The sequence below is a fragment of the Salminus brasiliensis genome, chromosome 17 (assembly GCF_030463535.1).
Source record: "Salminus brasiliensis chromosome 17, fSalBra1.hap2, whole genome shotgun sequence".
Lineage (NCBI taxonomy): Eukaryota > Metazoa > Chordata > Actinopteri > Characiformes > Bryconidae > Salminus > Salminus brasiliensis.
Window position 1 is genome coordinate 1,131,043 of NC_132894.1, and position 12,500 is coordinate 1,143,542.

At 41.5% G+C, this 12,500-nt stretch overlaps 1 protein-coding gene across 5 annotated transcripts in view; it reads right to left on the bottom strand.

The window, feature by feature from the left end:
* Nucleotides 1-9: 9 nt before the first annotated feature.
* rabgap1l (RAB GTPase activating protein 1-like) overlaps nt 10-12,500 on the bottom strand; it is a 140,947-nt gene continuing 128,456 nt past the window's right edge. For 2 of the 5 annotated variants that reach the window (XM_072659746.1, XM_072659750.1), the window contains 5 exons: nt 7,429-7,521; nt 2,156-2,266; nt 1,785-1,889; nt 1,098-1,181; nt 10-175 (listed from right to left, as the gene is read on the bottom strand). In XM_072659746.1, coding sequence (XP_072515847.1) covers nt 17-175; nt 1,098-1,181; nt 1,785-1,889; nt 2,156-2,266; nt 7,429-7,521 — 552 coding nt within the window. In that variant the 3' untranslated portion in view covers nt 10-16. The other 3 variants (XM_072659748.1, XM_072659747.1, XM_072659749.1) reach the window with 3 other exon arrangements.

The window sequence follows — 12,500 nt, forward strand, 5'->3', positions numbered from 1 at the left end:
TGAGAGACTATGACTACTAATAAAAGAACCTGCTGTTCTGAGAGTGAGGGGACTTCTGAAAGTGTACGTCCAAATTTTGGCCCTTAAGGGTTAAATCTCTTACCTTGACTAAATCCAGCTCCTCCTTGGTGGAGGCCTGCTGCTTCTCCAGCCTGGTGCTCAGCTGAGAGCAAATCTGGGGCAGGAAGACGGGCAGACAATATTAAACATCATCGGCTTTCACCCGGAGCAGAATTCAGAGCTGGGCTTACTGAGCGGCCGGACCGAGCTACTCCTACAGCACAGGTCAAACTCAGAGCTCACTCAGAGCTTTACTTACAAACATGTAATAAATAAATAAATAAAATTTAAAACCTACAAAAATAAAAAATACTAAATTATGAGCAGATCAAACAAACACAAATGTATAAAATAAGATTCTGAAATAAGATTATAAAATAAAAATCTGTTAAAAGTGTAGTTTTAACTAAAGGGATAGAAATAAGTGTTTATTTATTTATTTATTTATTTTTCTAGTTTGAACCCTTTATCTTCCCAATTCAGACCCAATCCCCTGTTCCTGTGACCTCCTCTATCTGTCTAATAAAAAGGGGGAGGGCTGGGGGTTGATTCCAGCTGCGTCTCAGAGGTAAATATTTTGAAATATATTTTAAATATCTGTATTTATTTACCTGATTTATTTATTGTGTTTTTGTTCCTTTATTTACTAGTTTTTTTAATCCTTTTCTTCGTACATTACATTACTTTACTCTTTGTGCAGTGAGCTTGGTCATCTTGAAAGTGCTTATAAAAACGAATGAATAAATACATCAATTATTACATATAATTAATAATATTATTTATTTTTAGGTTTAAGAGTTCTACTCAGGTTCTACTCTTTAATCATTTCTGGTGTCTTCTGGGCCCAAACTGTTCAGTAGCAGCACTTTCAGTCCTGTAGCTCACTGGAGTTTTGAGGTGATTTTAGAACCGAGGTACCGAGCTCTGTTCTACTGGTCTGGTTCCAGGTAAGAGACTGTTACAGCCTGTCCACCCTGCTGAGATCTGGAGAGCCCGGCTGAGCTTCTCTGTGTGACGGCCGTGACCCTCCGGCTCACCTGTTTATACTCAGCAATGATGGCCGTCGTCTTCTTAATCTCACTCTCTGCTTTCTCCAGCTCTCTCCGGAACACCTCCTTTAACTGAACCACAGAAACACAGACCACATACACACACACACACACACACACACATACACACACACATACACACACACATACACATACACACACATACACACACATATACACACATATACACACATACACACACATACACACACATACACACACATACACACACACACACACACACACACACACACACACACACACACACACACACATACACACACACACACACACACACACACACACACACACACACACAGTGTATCAAAGCCTATATTTACTGAATGTCCGTCACAGCATTTCTGACCGCAGCTTCACTAAGATAGGACCGATGATCCTCAGGGAGGTTATCTAGAACAGTTAGATCACTGTAAGAACCTGAAAGAGCAGAGCAGCATCAGTAGCCTCACTCGAGCTCAGTAACCTCACCTGAGCCCAGTAACCTCACCCGAGCCCAGTAACCTCACCCGAGCCCAGTAACCTCACCTGAGCTCAGTAACCTCACCTGAGCCCAGTAACCTCACCTGGCCAGTAACCTCACCTGAGCTCAGTAACCTCACCTGAGCTCAGTAACCTCACCTGAGCCAGTAACCTCACCTGAGCCAGTAACCTCACCTGAGCCGTCTCCTCCTCCTGTCTTCTCTTCTCCTCCTCCGTCTCCACCAGCCTCTGTTTGGTGTTCAGCAGCTCTTTGTTCAGCACATCAGCCTTGTCCTCCGCCTAGAGGCAATCAGGGGTATTACAAAGAGTCTCAACTGTCTCCACTGTCCAGGGAAGACTTCCTACTACATTTTGGAGGAGCATTGCTGTGAGGATATGATTGTATACAGCCACATGAGCATTAGTTTATCTGCTCCAGAGAGTCCTATTCTATTGGGTATGTATTTGGGTGCTTCTGTGTCAGCAATGGGTGCAGCTTAAAGTAGCTGAATGCACTCATTAAAAGGGGTGTCCCATAAATATTTGGACATGTAGTGTATTCACACCTGGTCCAGGTCATTCCTCAGCGCTATCTTGCTGGTGACGAGCTCGTGAGCGAGGTCATCATTCTCCTGCTCCAAACGCATGCTGGCTTCCTGCAGGCGTCGATTCTCCCTCTGCAGAAACACACACACACACACACACACACACACACACACACACACACACACACACTCAGTCATTTCTTTCAGAATAAATGAATAATGGACGCAGTATAAACACACAGAGACTCAGCTGATTAAACTCACTGGTCCACGGTCAAGCAGTAAAGCCACAGGAACACACTGAACCCACAAACTGCAGCAGCAGGAGGAAGCACCGAGCGGGGTCTACTGCCCCATCTCAAACGAAGAGAATTTAGGAGTCAATTTAATTCAATTGAAATGATCCAATTCTAAGGATCTCATTCTGACGTAGGGCTGGGCGACATGGTAAAAATTCTATATCATGATATTTAAAGACATTTTTCGCAATACATGATATTTATCCTGATACATATAATCACAGACTAAACACATCAGTATCAGATTCTTATAAACTACTATTCAGATCCTCTCTGTACTGAATACAGTGATTTATACTCAACATCTGCTGCTCTTCATCTAATTAACCCAGTCTAATTACACTGTTAGTAATGAACCCTGCAGCTGATCAGTGTGTATTACACTAACAGTTTCCTCCATATGATTAGAGAAACTTACTGTATCACCATAGCATAGTTTATCACCATACAATAAAATATTGTCATATTGCCCAGCTCTAATCTAAGCTTAAAAACACAATGTTTACATAAACCTTTCATAGCTCAGAAAAGTCTCATTTTAGGACACCATACACTGTCACTGTAATATGTTGCTTAAAATAATGACAATAATAATAATAATAATAATACTTTTTTTCTCCCAATCTGGTTCTGCCAATTACCTCACCAGTTCATATCTCCCCCCCGGCACTAGCAGTGCTCCTGATCCACCCACCCTGACAGAACGGCCAATTGTGCCCTCTCACGACTCACAGCACAGCAGCACGGCTGGAGATGATGTGCTGACCTGATTGACAGTGTTTTATTATATTATTAAAGTATCTATAATAACTGTAATTGTTATTGAGGTTATAATATCAGGGTTGTCTCATATTTGGAAAGCAGAGATAGAGTCTAGACAACTCTCCAAACTCTACAAATGACTAAAATAGATCATTACAACTTGCAAATGTTTGGACACCCCTGGTCAAATTGCACAAAAAAAGACACACACACACACACACACTATAGTCTGCACATTCTAAAGCACACACACACACACACACACACACACACACACACACACACACACACACATAGTCTGCACATTCTAAAGCATAATTACTGTTTATTTACATAATGTAACATATTGGATTTGTTAAATTGATCTGTGCAGAATGAATCAATATTTAAATATTAGACTAAATATTAATATTCTAATATTTTAGATATTAGAATATTATATTTAATTATACTATATAATTAAATATTATAGTATAATATTTAATTATATAGTATAATTAAATATTATACTATATTATATAGTATAAATACAAATGAAAAAGAATTGAAGTCACTTGAACAGGGGTGCCCAAACTTTTTCATAAGACTGTGTTTCCAGTTAAAAGTTCAGCTTCTTTTTCTCATTCTGTAAACAGCTCGAGCTGTAGAAACTGAAGTGGTAAATAGGAAGTAAAGTGTGTGAGTGTGGAAGTGTGAGCTGAGCTCTGGCTGAGCTGCTGCAGATCTCTTCCTGTGGCTCCAGCATTTGAGAACTGGAATGGGGCTTGACCATCAACCAGTGAGTTTAGACGTCTAGAACAGTGAGCAGAAGGACTGTCCGAGCAAAGCTGGCTGAACTGGCCTCGCAAAGCAACAACAACAAAAACCCAAACAAACAAATAAACAAACAAATAAACAAATCCACTCTTTCACAAAAATGCCAGAACCCGTCGTCTGTAGGTCTGTGACTGACCTCCGACAGTCTGCCATCACTTAACCTCACAACTACAGAATAGTAGTGATCCACTTATACCCACACACACACACACACACACACACACACACACACACACACACACACACACACAGTTGATATCATCTCTCCAGAGAAACAGAGGACAGAGAAAGCTCCCACCGCATCACACAGCTGTTTACTGTGTACTGTACTCCCTCGCTTCAGCTCCCCGTATCACACTGTAAATGAAACAGGCTTGTGGACGCTGCACCTCACAGGGGTCTGATGGGGAGAACCGAAGGACAGGCAGTAGTGCAAACCAAGCAGCAGCAGCAGGTCACTGAGCAGTAGCAGCGGTAGTGGACAAGACAGAAAGCAGCACTAGGACTTACGAACACCAGCATTAACAGGAAGGAGCTGTTAGCACGCTTACTATGAGATGATAAATACAGAACTATGCTTAAAATAAAATAATTTACATATGCATACAAATGCAAATATATAGCCAGGCAGTTGAATATTAATAAAATACGAATATAATAATAAAATTAAAATAAAAAAAAATGAAATATTTTATGTATATAAGTGAAGAAAGTATAAATCGACCCTAGGGATTTACTGTCTGACCTGTTTATGTGTTATATTTATACTGTTTATATGTAATATATATATATATATATATATATATATAAACAGTATATAACATTATATTTAACATTTATATTTAATATTCTTATATGAGCAACCTATTAATACACACATTCTGAGCAAACCTGTGCTGATTGTTTTGCAGTGAAACTGTTCTACAGAAACGTGCCGAGTCAGAATGGTTCACAGTGGTGGTGAATGGAACCATGAGCCAGAGCCCTTAAAAGCTGATGTGGATGAAGGCATTACCAACAATTCTAACAGACTGAGACCGTGCTTTTAGAGATTTGCTCTAAAAACATGTTTTTTTGGAAAATTTAAATTGAGATGGGGGGGTTTGGGTATTTGTACAGCACCCTTCATACACAGGTATGGATGTACCTAAACAAAAACATATGCATATATAATTATGAAGCGTGTGTAGGTTTACTGCAGAGTTTAGATCATGAATAACATTAGAATTGTGTGATTCTCGATTCCGTTTACCACCACTGTGATCTGAGTGGATACGTTTCTCTAAAATGAAGCATTTCACTTATTTATTTAATGAGAGACTTATATCAGTTAGTATCAATTTTTATTTATATTTATATTTATGAGGGAATTTATTAATTATTTAATAAATCATGCAGAAATTCTGAAAACTAAAGCTAAAAGCTAAAGTTTAGGGGCTGGCAATATGACAATACACTAGAGTTAGCCTCTCGTCAGCATTTGACATCAAATTAAGCTTTTATGAATTATTATAAAAATGTAATGCTAGATTATTATTAAAGGGATAAATTACTATCTACTAATCTTATTGTGTCATTATGTGCTTTTTCCAAGCATTCTGTAGATATCGTCAGCACTTCTGCTACACTGATCAACTGCCGAAAGAGAACTAAGAGAACATCATTAATGCAACATATTCATTATATTACTCTCTGATAATGATTAAGCACAAAGGTTTAATGCAAGGGTGGTAATGTGACATTTTTGCACATCTAAACAGACTTGTAGTCAGTATTTATTAGATCTGTGAACAACTGCATGACAATACATGATAATAGATGGCTTATAAGCAGCAATATTAAAGAGTATAACCTGCACAATGTTGTGGTTATAAAATATTAGATAGTTTCATGGTAAATAATTTAGTTTTGTCTGTTTTAACCTTAAAAACCGTCGTGAATCGGGACGTTAGACCCTGACCACATCAACCACCCTCAGTTCAGCTCCCCCTCTGAACGGGTCATCCTGTGGTGTCTTCACTAGAGGCTTTGTGGGACGGGACGAGGTTCTCTACACCCTCTAACTGCTCTCACATGATACACACACTGCTGGACCTTCTGCTTATCGGGAAGAGGAAAAGTGGTCATCTGATTCCCATTTCCACCCCCTCCGCCCAGCTAAACCACAGAGAGTTTCCTACACGGCGGACGCTGGTCACCGTCACATGGACGTTAGGAGAAACTGTCAGGGCAACAAAGCGTCTGTGTGAGAGAGGTTAGAGCAGAGAGGCAAGCAGACAGGCAGCTGTGTTAATCACCAGAAAGAGAGAGAGAGAGAGAGAGAGAGAGAGAGAGAGAGAGAACCGCTGGGTTTAGGGCTTACCTTCTACTGCTGTAGACTACCAGTGTGACCACACTACAGCCACTAGCACTAGAGAACACACCTCGTCCTGCAGAAAGCACTGCAGCTTCCTCTCCGCCCTCTAACGCACCATTGGTTAAGTAGAGCGAGCGAGTGACGCTCATTGGGTGAAATGTAGTGAGTGAGTAAAGCCCATTGGTTAAACCGGTGAGTGTTGCAGGAGGTAAACAGGAAGTCACGGCACGGAAACCACGGAAAGTTCAGCTTGCGTCCCAAAGTCAACAGGCTGGCCTGATTTCTAGAGAGATCTGCTCGGCTTACGGAGCTCGAACATGCATGAAGACTCTTCTCTGTCACAGTCAAACCAATTAAAACCTAGAAAACTGAATTTTTATTATATTCTCACATAAAATATAAAACTTAATATTAGCATTTACCTACATACACAAAAAATAGATTAAATACAAAAAAATAAAGCAAACAATAAAATAAACTGCTTTTAAACAAGTTAAAAAAAGTTAAATAAAAACAAATATTTAAAAATTATATTAAAATATATTCCAACACAGAATTCTTAAACTTGCATGTAACCAAAAATAGGATTTACAAAAAAACCTGGTTCACAGAACAAACACAAATGTAAACATAGTCTGAAATGGTGTCTGAGTAACTCAGCTCTCCCATAGTAGCTGCTCTTGGAATTATTTCTCGTAGATTACAATAAAAAAAAAATAAAAGTCAATTCAATTAAAGCAAAGCTGTCAGTGTCATTTTACAAGCCTCTAGTTCAACTAACAAGTACATTAAAGAGGTAAATCCTTGGTGCATCTCAAAGTCTTATAAACCAAAGGCAAACTGGATCCCTCTGACCTCCAGCACAGAAACAACAACCTTGAGAAAGTGTCCCTCTTTTAAGGACATGCCGCCTCACGCAGCCTGCCGTGTTCGCCGCAGATCTCTATACGGTCTTGAACTGGGATAGGATGGAGGTGAAGGCAGGAGATAATGAGGATGAGGATGGAGGTGCAGGAGGAGACGCAGGACGGAGGTACAGATGGTTAAAACATTCTGCTTACCTGATATCGGTCTATGGGGTCCTCCTGCTGAAGCTGGCTCTCTCGCAGTGTGTGGTACTCCTTCTCAAACTTCTTCAGCTTCTTAGTCGGCACCTGAGGAGAGGAGGGGAGGAGAGGGGAGGAGAGGGGAAGGTGTGTGTTAACATACAGCTGCTTAAGTGTGTACAAAACAGCTGTGATGCAGGTTTACTAAGAATGAACACGGCTGAGCAGAGTTTGCCTCCAGTCAGATCTGACTGGATCGCTGTAAATCACTTTTTAAGAATTTCCCCACTGTGGGACTAATAAAGGATCATCTTATCTTAAATGTAGGTGAAGGTGAAAGTGTTGGTGTAGGTGAAGGTATAGGTAGTGAAGGTGTAGGTGAAGTTGTAAGTGTAGGTGTACGTGGTGAAGGTGTAGGTGTACGTGGTGAAGGTGTAGGTGAAGGTGAATATATAGGTGTAGGTGAAGTTGTAAGTGTAGGTGGTGAAGGTATAGATGTAGGTGTTGGTGTAGGTAAAGGTGAAAGTGAAGATATAGGTGTAGGTGGTAAAGGTGTAGGTATTGGTGTAGGTGAAAGTGAAGGTGTAGGTTAAGTTGTAGGTAAAGTTGTAAGTGTAGGTGGTAAAGGTGTAGGTATTGGTGTAGGTGAAAGTGAAGGTGTAGGTGAAGGTGTAGGTGAAGGTGTAGGTGTAGGTGACTGATATAGTGTAGAGACACAAACCTTGCTTTCTGAAAAGCTAACAACACAAACCATACTTCACTTCCCATCTGTAAACCATCTGTAGCAGATACACTACATGTCCAAATATTTGTGGACACCCCTTCTAATGAATGCATTCAGCTACTTTAAGTTGCACTCATTGCTGACACAGATGTGCAAATGCACACACACAGCTTGTCTAGTCCCTGTAGAGAAGAAGTACTGCCAATAGAATAGGACTCTCTGGAGCAGATCAACATCATGACCCTATTGGCACCATGCTGCCTAATGCCAGGCGTGGACTAGAGGGGTATAAAGCCCCCCAGCATTGAGAAGCTGTGGAGCAGTGGAAGAACTGTGTTCTCTGTAATGATGGTGGTGGAGGAGCTCCATCCAGTACTTTTGAATGGGATGAGTCGGGGAGTTCGGGATTCAACATTACATTCTTAATAATGATTGATTCTTGACAATGAATGAGCAGGTGTCCCAATACTTGTGTCCATGTGATGTTCTAGACAATGACTGGGTCAGAACATCTCCAAAACATCATACATCAAACGTCTTGTGGGGTGTTCCTGAGTATGCAGTGGTCAGTACCTACCAAAAGTGATCCAAGGAAGGACAACCGGTGAACCAGTGACAGGGTCATGGGCACCCAATGCTCACTGATGCCCATAGAGGTCCCACCCACCTCACACCTTACAGGACTGTATCTACAGGAAAAGGATCTGCTGCTGGCTTCAAAGTCAGAAAAGGGCCTTGGTACAACTAGAAACTGCACACTGTACCCATACTGGTCAGGGTTTGTGAGTTTCTGTAAAGGTCCACTTCACCAAAAACTAGCTCTCAGTCATTATTTGTTATGCAAAGAAATTCAGGGTGAATTCTTCCTTTACAGTTTCTGAAGAGGACTGGACCTGACACTGGACGACGTCCTCAACTGACAGCACAAACAGAACAGTGTGAACATCTGACACATGAATCACAACATGCTCACTCCATCTCACCCTCACAAACCACACAGTGACCACGTCAGCTACTTCAGCTACCGCCCAACTACATCCTCTGATCTCCAACCAGTTAAAAACGAGCTACTGAGAGGAACCCAGAACAGCCTTAAGGCCAGCCAGCACCACCAGTGTGAACAGGACAGGGTATACACAGGGTGGAGCTCCACTGCAGCGCAGCAGTGAACGCAGCGGAGCGCAATGTACGCCCAGCCTCGTGGAGAACGCAGCGCACATCGCTTATCATCTCAGGGTGTTGCTATGACAGCAGGGCTGTGCTGGTTTGTGTACTGGTGTTACTATGGCATTCAGCAGGGGAGGAGCCTGCCTACTGGAGCAGAACTGAGCGACTGCCTCTCAGGAGCGCTGAACCAACAGGAACACTATTATACCCAGACTAGTGCTGATAAACATCACCATTACCATTAACAGAGTTCAGCATATAGTGGACAGTGAGTGTCTATCTGTAATTAACTCTATATAACATTAGAATAAACCCTAATAAACAAAGTCAGTGGTCAGTGAGAGTGTATACCTGTAATTAACTCTATATAACATTAGAATAAACCCTAATAAACAAAGTCAGTGGTCAGTGAGAGTGTATACCTGTAATTAACTCTATATAACATTAGAATAAACCCAAATAAACATAAGGTCAGTGGTCAGTGAGAGTTTCTACTTGTAATTAACGCTATATATCATTAGAATAAACCCAAATAAACAAAGTCAGTGGTCAGTGAGAGTGTCTACTTGTAATTAACTCTATATATCATTAGAATAAACCCAAACACACAAAGTCAGTGGTCAGTGAGAGTGTCTACCTGTAATTAACTCTATATAACATTAGAATAAACCCAAATACACAAAGTCAGTGGTCAGTGAGAGTGTCTACCTGTAATTAACTCTATATAACATTAGAATGAACCCAAATAAACATAAAGTCAATGGTCAGTGAGAGTGTCTACTTGTAATTAACGCTATATATCATTAGAATAAACCCAAATAAACATAAAGTCAATGGTCAGTGAGAGTGTCTACTTGTAATTAACGCTATATATCATTAGAATAAACCCAAAAAAACAAAGTCAGTGGTCAGTGAGAGTGTCTACCTGTAATTAACTCTATATAACATTAGAATAAACCCAAATACATAAAGTCAGTGGTCAGTGAGAGTGTCTACCTGTAATTAACTCTATATAGCATTAGAATTTGGTTTATGTTTCAGTGTTAAGCCTGCAGACAGTTTATTAGTGCTGTATAGATTATTATTATTTTTATTGTTGTTGACAAGTTTCCACTGCACCACACTGTGTGTGTGTGTGTGTGTGTGTGTCCCGCAGCCTGTCTGAACTGAGGGAGGGTCTGATCCCAGCTGGGGGGCGCTGGTTGGCTGACTAATGAGAGCTCTTGGGAAGCTGCTCACCTGCTCTGTGTTTGTAGGGTGGCTCTGCTGTGGGTGGAGAGACTGAGCAACACTCCGGAGCTCAGAGGCCTTCTTAGAAATTCCCAGCAGAGCTTTCGTAACAGTGACAAGGCCAGAGGCTGCAGGTGTGTGTGTGTGGTGTGTGTGTGTGTGTGGTATGTGTGTGTGTGGTGTGTGTGGCAGTGTAACACACCCATATGCAAAAAGTCGCGAGAGGAGCGAGATCAGAAGAAAAGAGAAAGAACGAGAGAAACTGAGTTGTTTACATATAAACACAGAGCTCAGACATGAAAGAGAGAGAGAGAGACAGAGACAGATATGGGAAGGAGGTCTGAGAGATGATGATGATGATGATGACAAAGATGAAGAGTCAGGTGAACTGCTACAGTTCTGTACTTTAATTCCCGCCCACAATGGAGGCTGAGGTCAGGTCAGCACAGTACCATATTGTGCCACATGCGCACACACACACACACACACACACACACACACACACACACACACTCGATTCCCTTTGTGGACAGACTCCCCCCTCCCAACACACACTCTATTCAAATACCGCTCACAGCAATCCACTGATTTCAATTACCTGTCAGAAACTACTGACACACACACACTCACGCGCGCACACACACACACACACACACACACACACACACACACACACACACACACACACACACACAAATATCAGGTTGGTTAAGGCATGCTGAGGGTTGATCGTTTTTCAGTGCGTTTTCAAATGTTCAGAACTGGATCAAACTACAGTACAGTCTGAAACCAGATAATTCTGCATAATCGCACACACACACGCACACACACACACACGCACACACGCACACACGCACACACGCACACACGCACACACGCACACACGCACACACACACAACTGATCTCACATGGAGCTGAACCGTTGCTCAGACTTGATCCTGACCAAAAGTCGTACTCCAGCTAACATCAGTGTAACAGACCCTTACTCTACTGCGCTCATCAGCCTGAGCCTAAAACTGACCTCCACTAGCCTACGCAGACACCTCACAAACAGGCTCTACATTACTATTATTATTAGCAGTATTATTAGTAGTATCTTTCTTTGTTGGGTGTTTATACAATATGTCATCACTGTTACAAGAACCTTGCATCTCCAACACTGCAGCTTTACAGGAGGAGCAAAAAGTTTGTAAGAGTTTAAAGAACAGCTGCAGATTCTCATTAAGGAGAAAATAATTAAATAATAAAGTAAAACCAGCAAAATACTGGATTTAAACACACACACACACACACACACACACACACACACAATAATGTTTCCTTTGAGTGGAGACTAAACTTGTAACTAAGTTAATCTGACCTAACCTCCTGATTTAATTACATTATGAGACGTTTCAGTGAGAGCAGATTCACCACGCTGCAACGGAGAGTGCGCCGGGGAAGAGTGCGCCGGGGAAGAGTGCGCCGGGGAAGAGTGCGCCGGGGAATGGCTCTAATCTCAAACAGTTGAGGAGTGGAATTCACATTTACACCACAGCAGTTAATACAAATCACGCTCTGAGTGCACCCTTGTCCACTTTCAATGGAAGCCAATGTAAAAAGATTTTATTCCAGGTCATTTTGGAGCATTTCTATTGGTCCGTTCTTCAGGAAAATTCTGATGAATTCTGATGAAGAACAACTGCCAGATTCACATTATGGAGAAAAGTGAAAACAGCAACAGCAGAGAGGGGTTTTTTTTCGGGACAGAAAAACAAAAGAACATCACCCACTCTTCTGTGGAGCTCAGAGGACACGAGAAGGTGCAGAACATGCTGAACGTGGCTGATCCAGTTCACAGAAGCGTCACAAATGCTCACTGTGTACCGAAATGATCCGTTTTCTCCACACACTGTTTAAAGTTAAGGATTTCTGAGAAACTTCTGGAGGATCTTTAGTTTGAAACTGTGGAGGAACCTTTTAAGG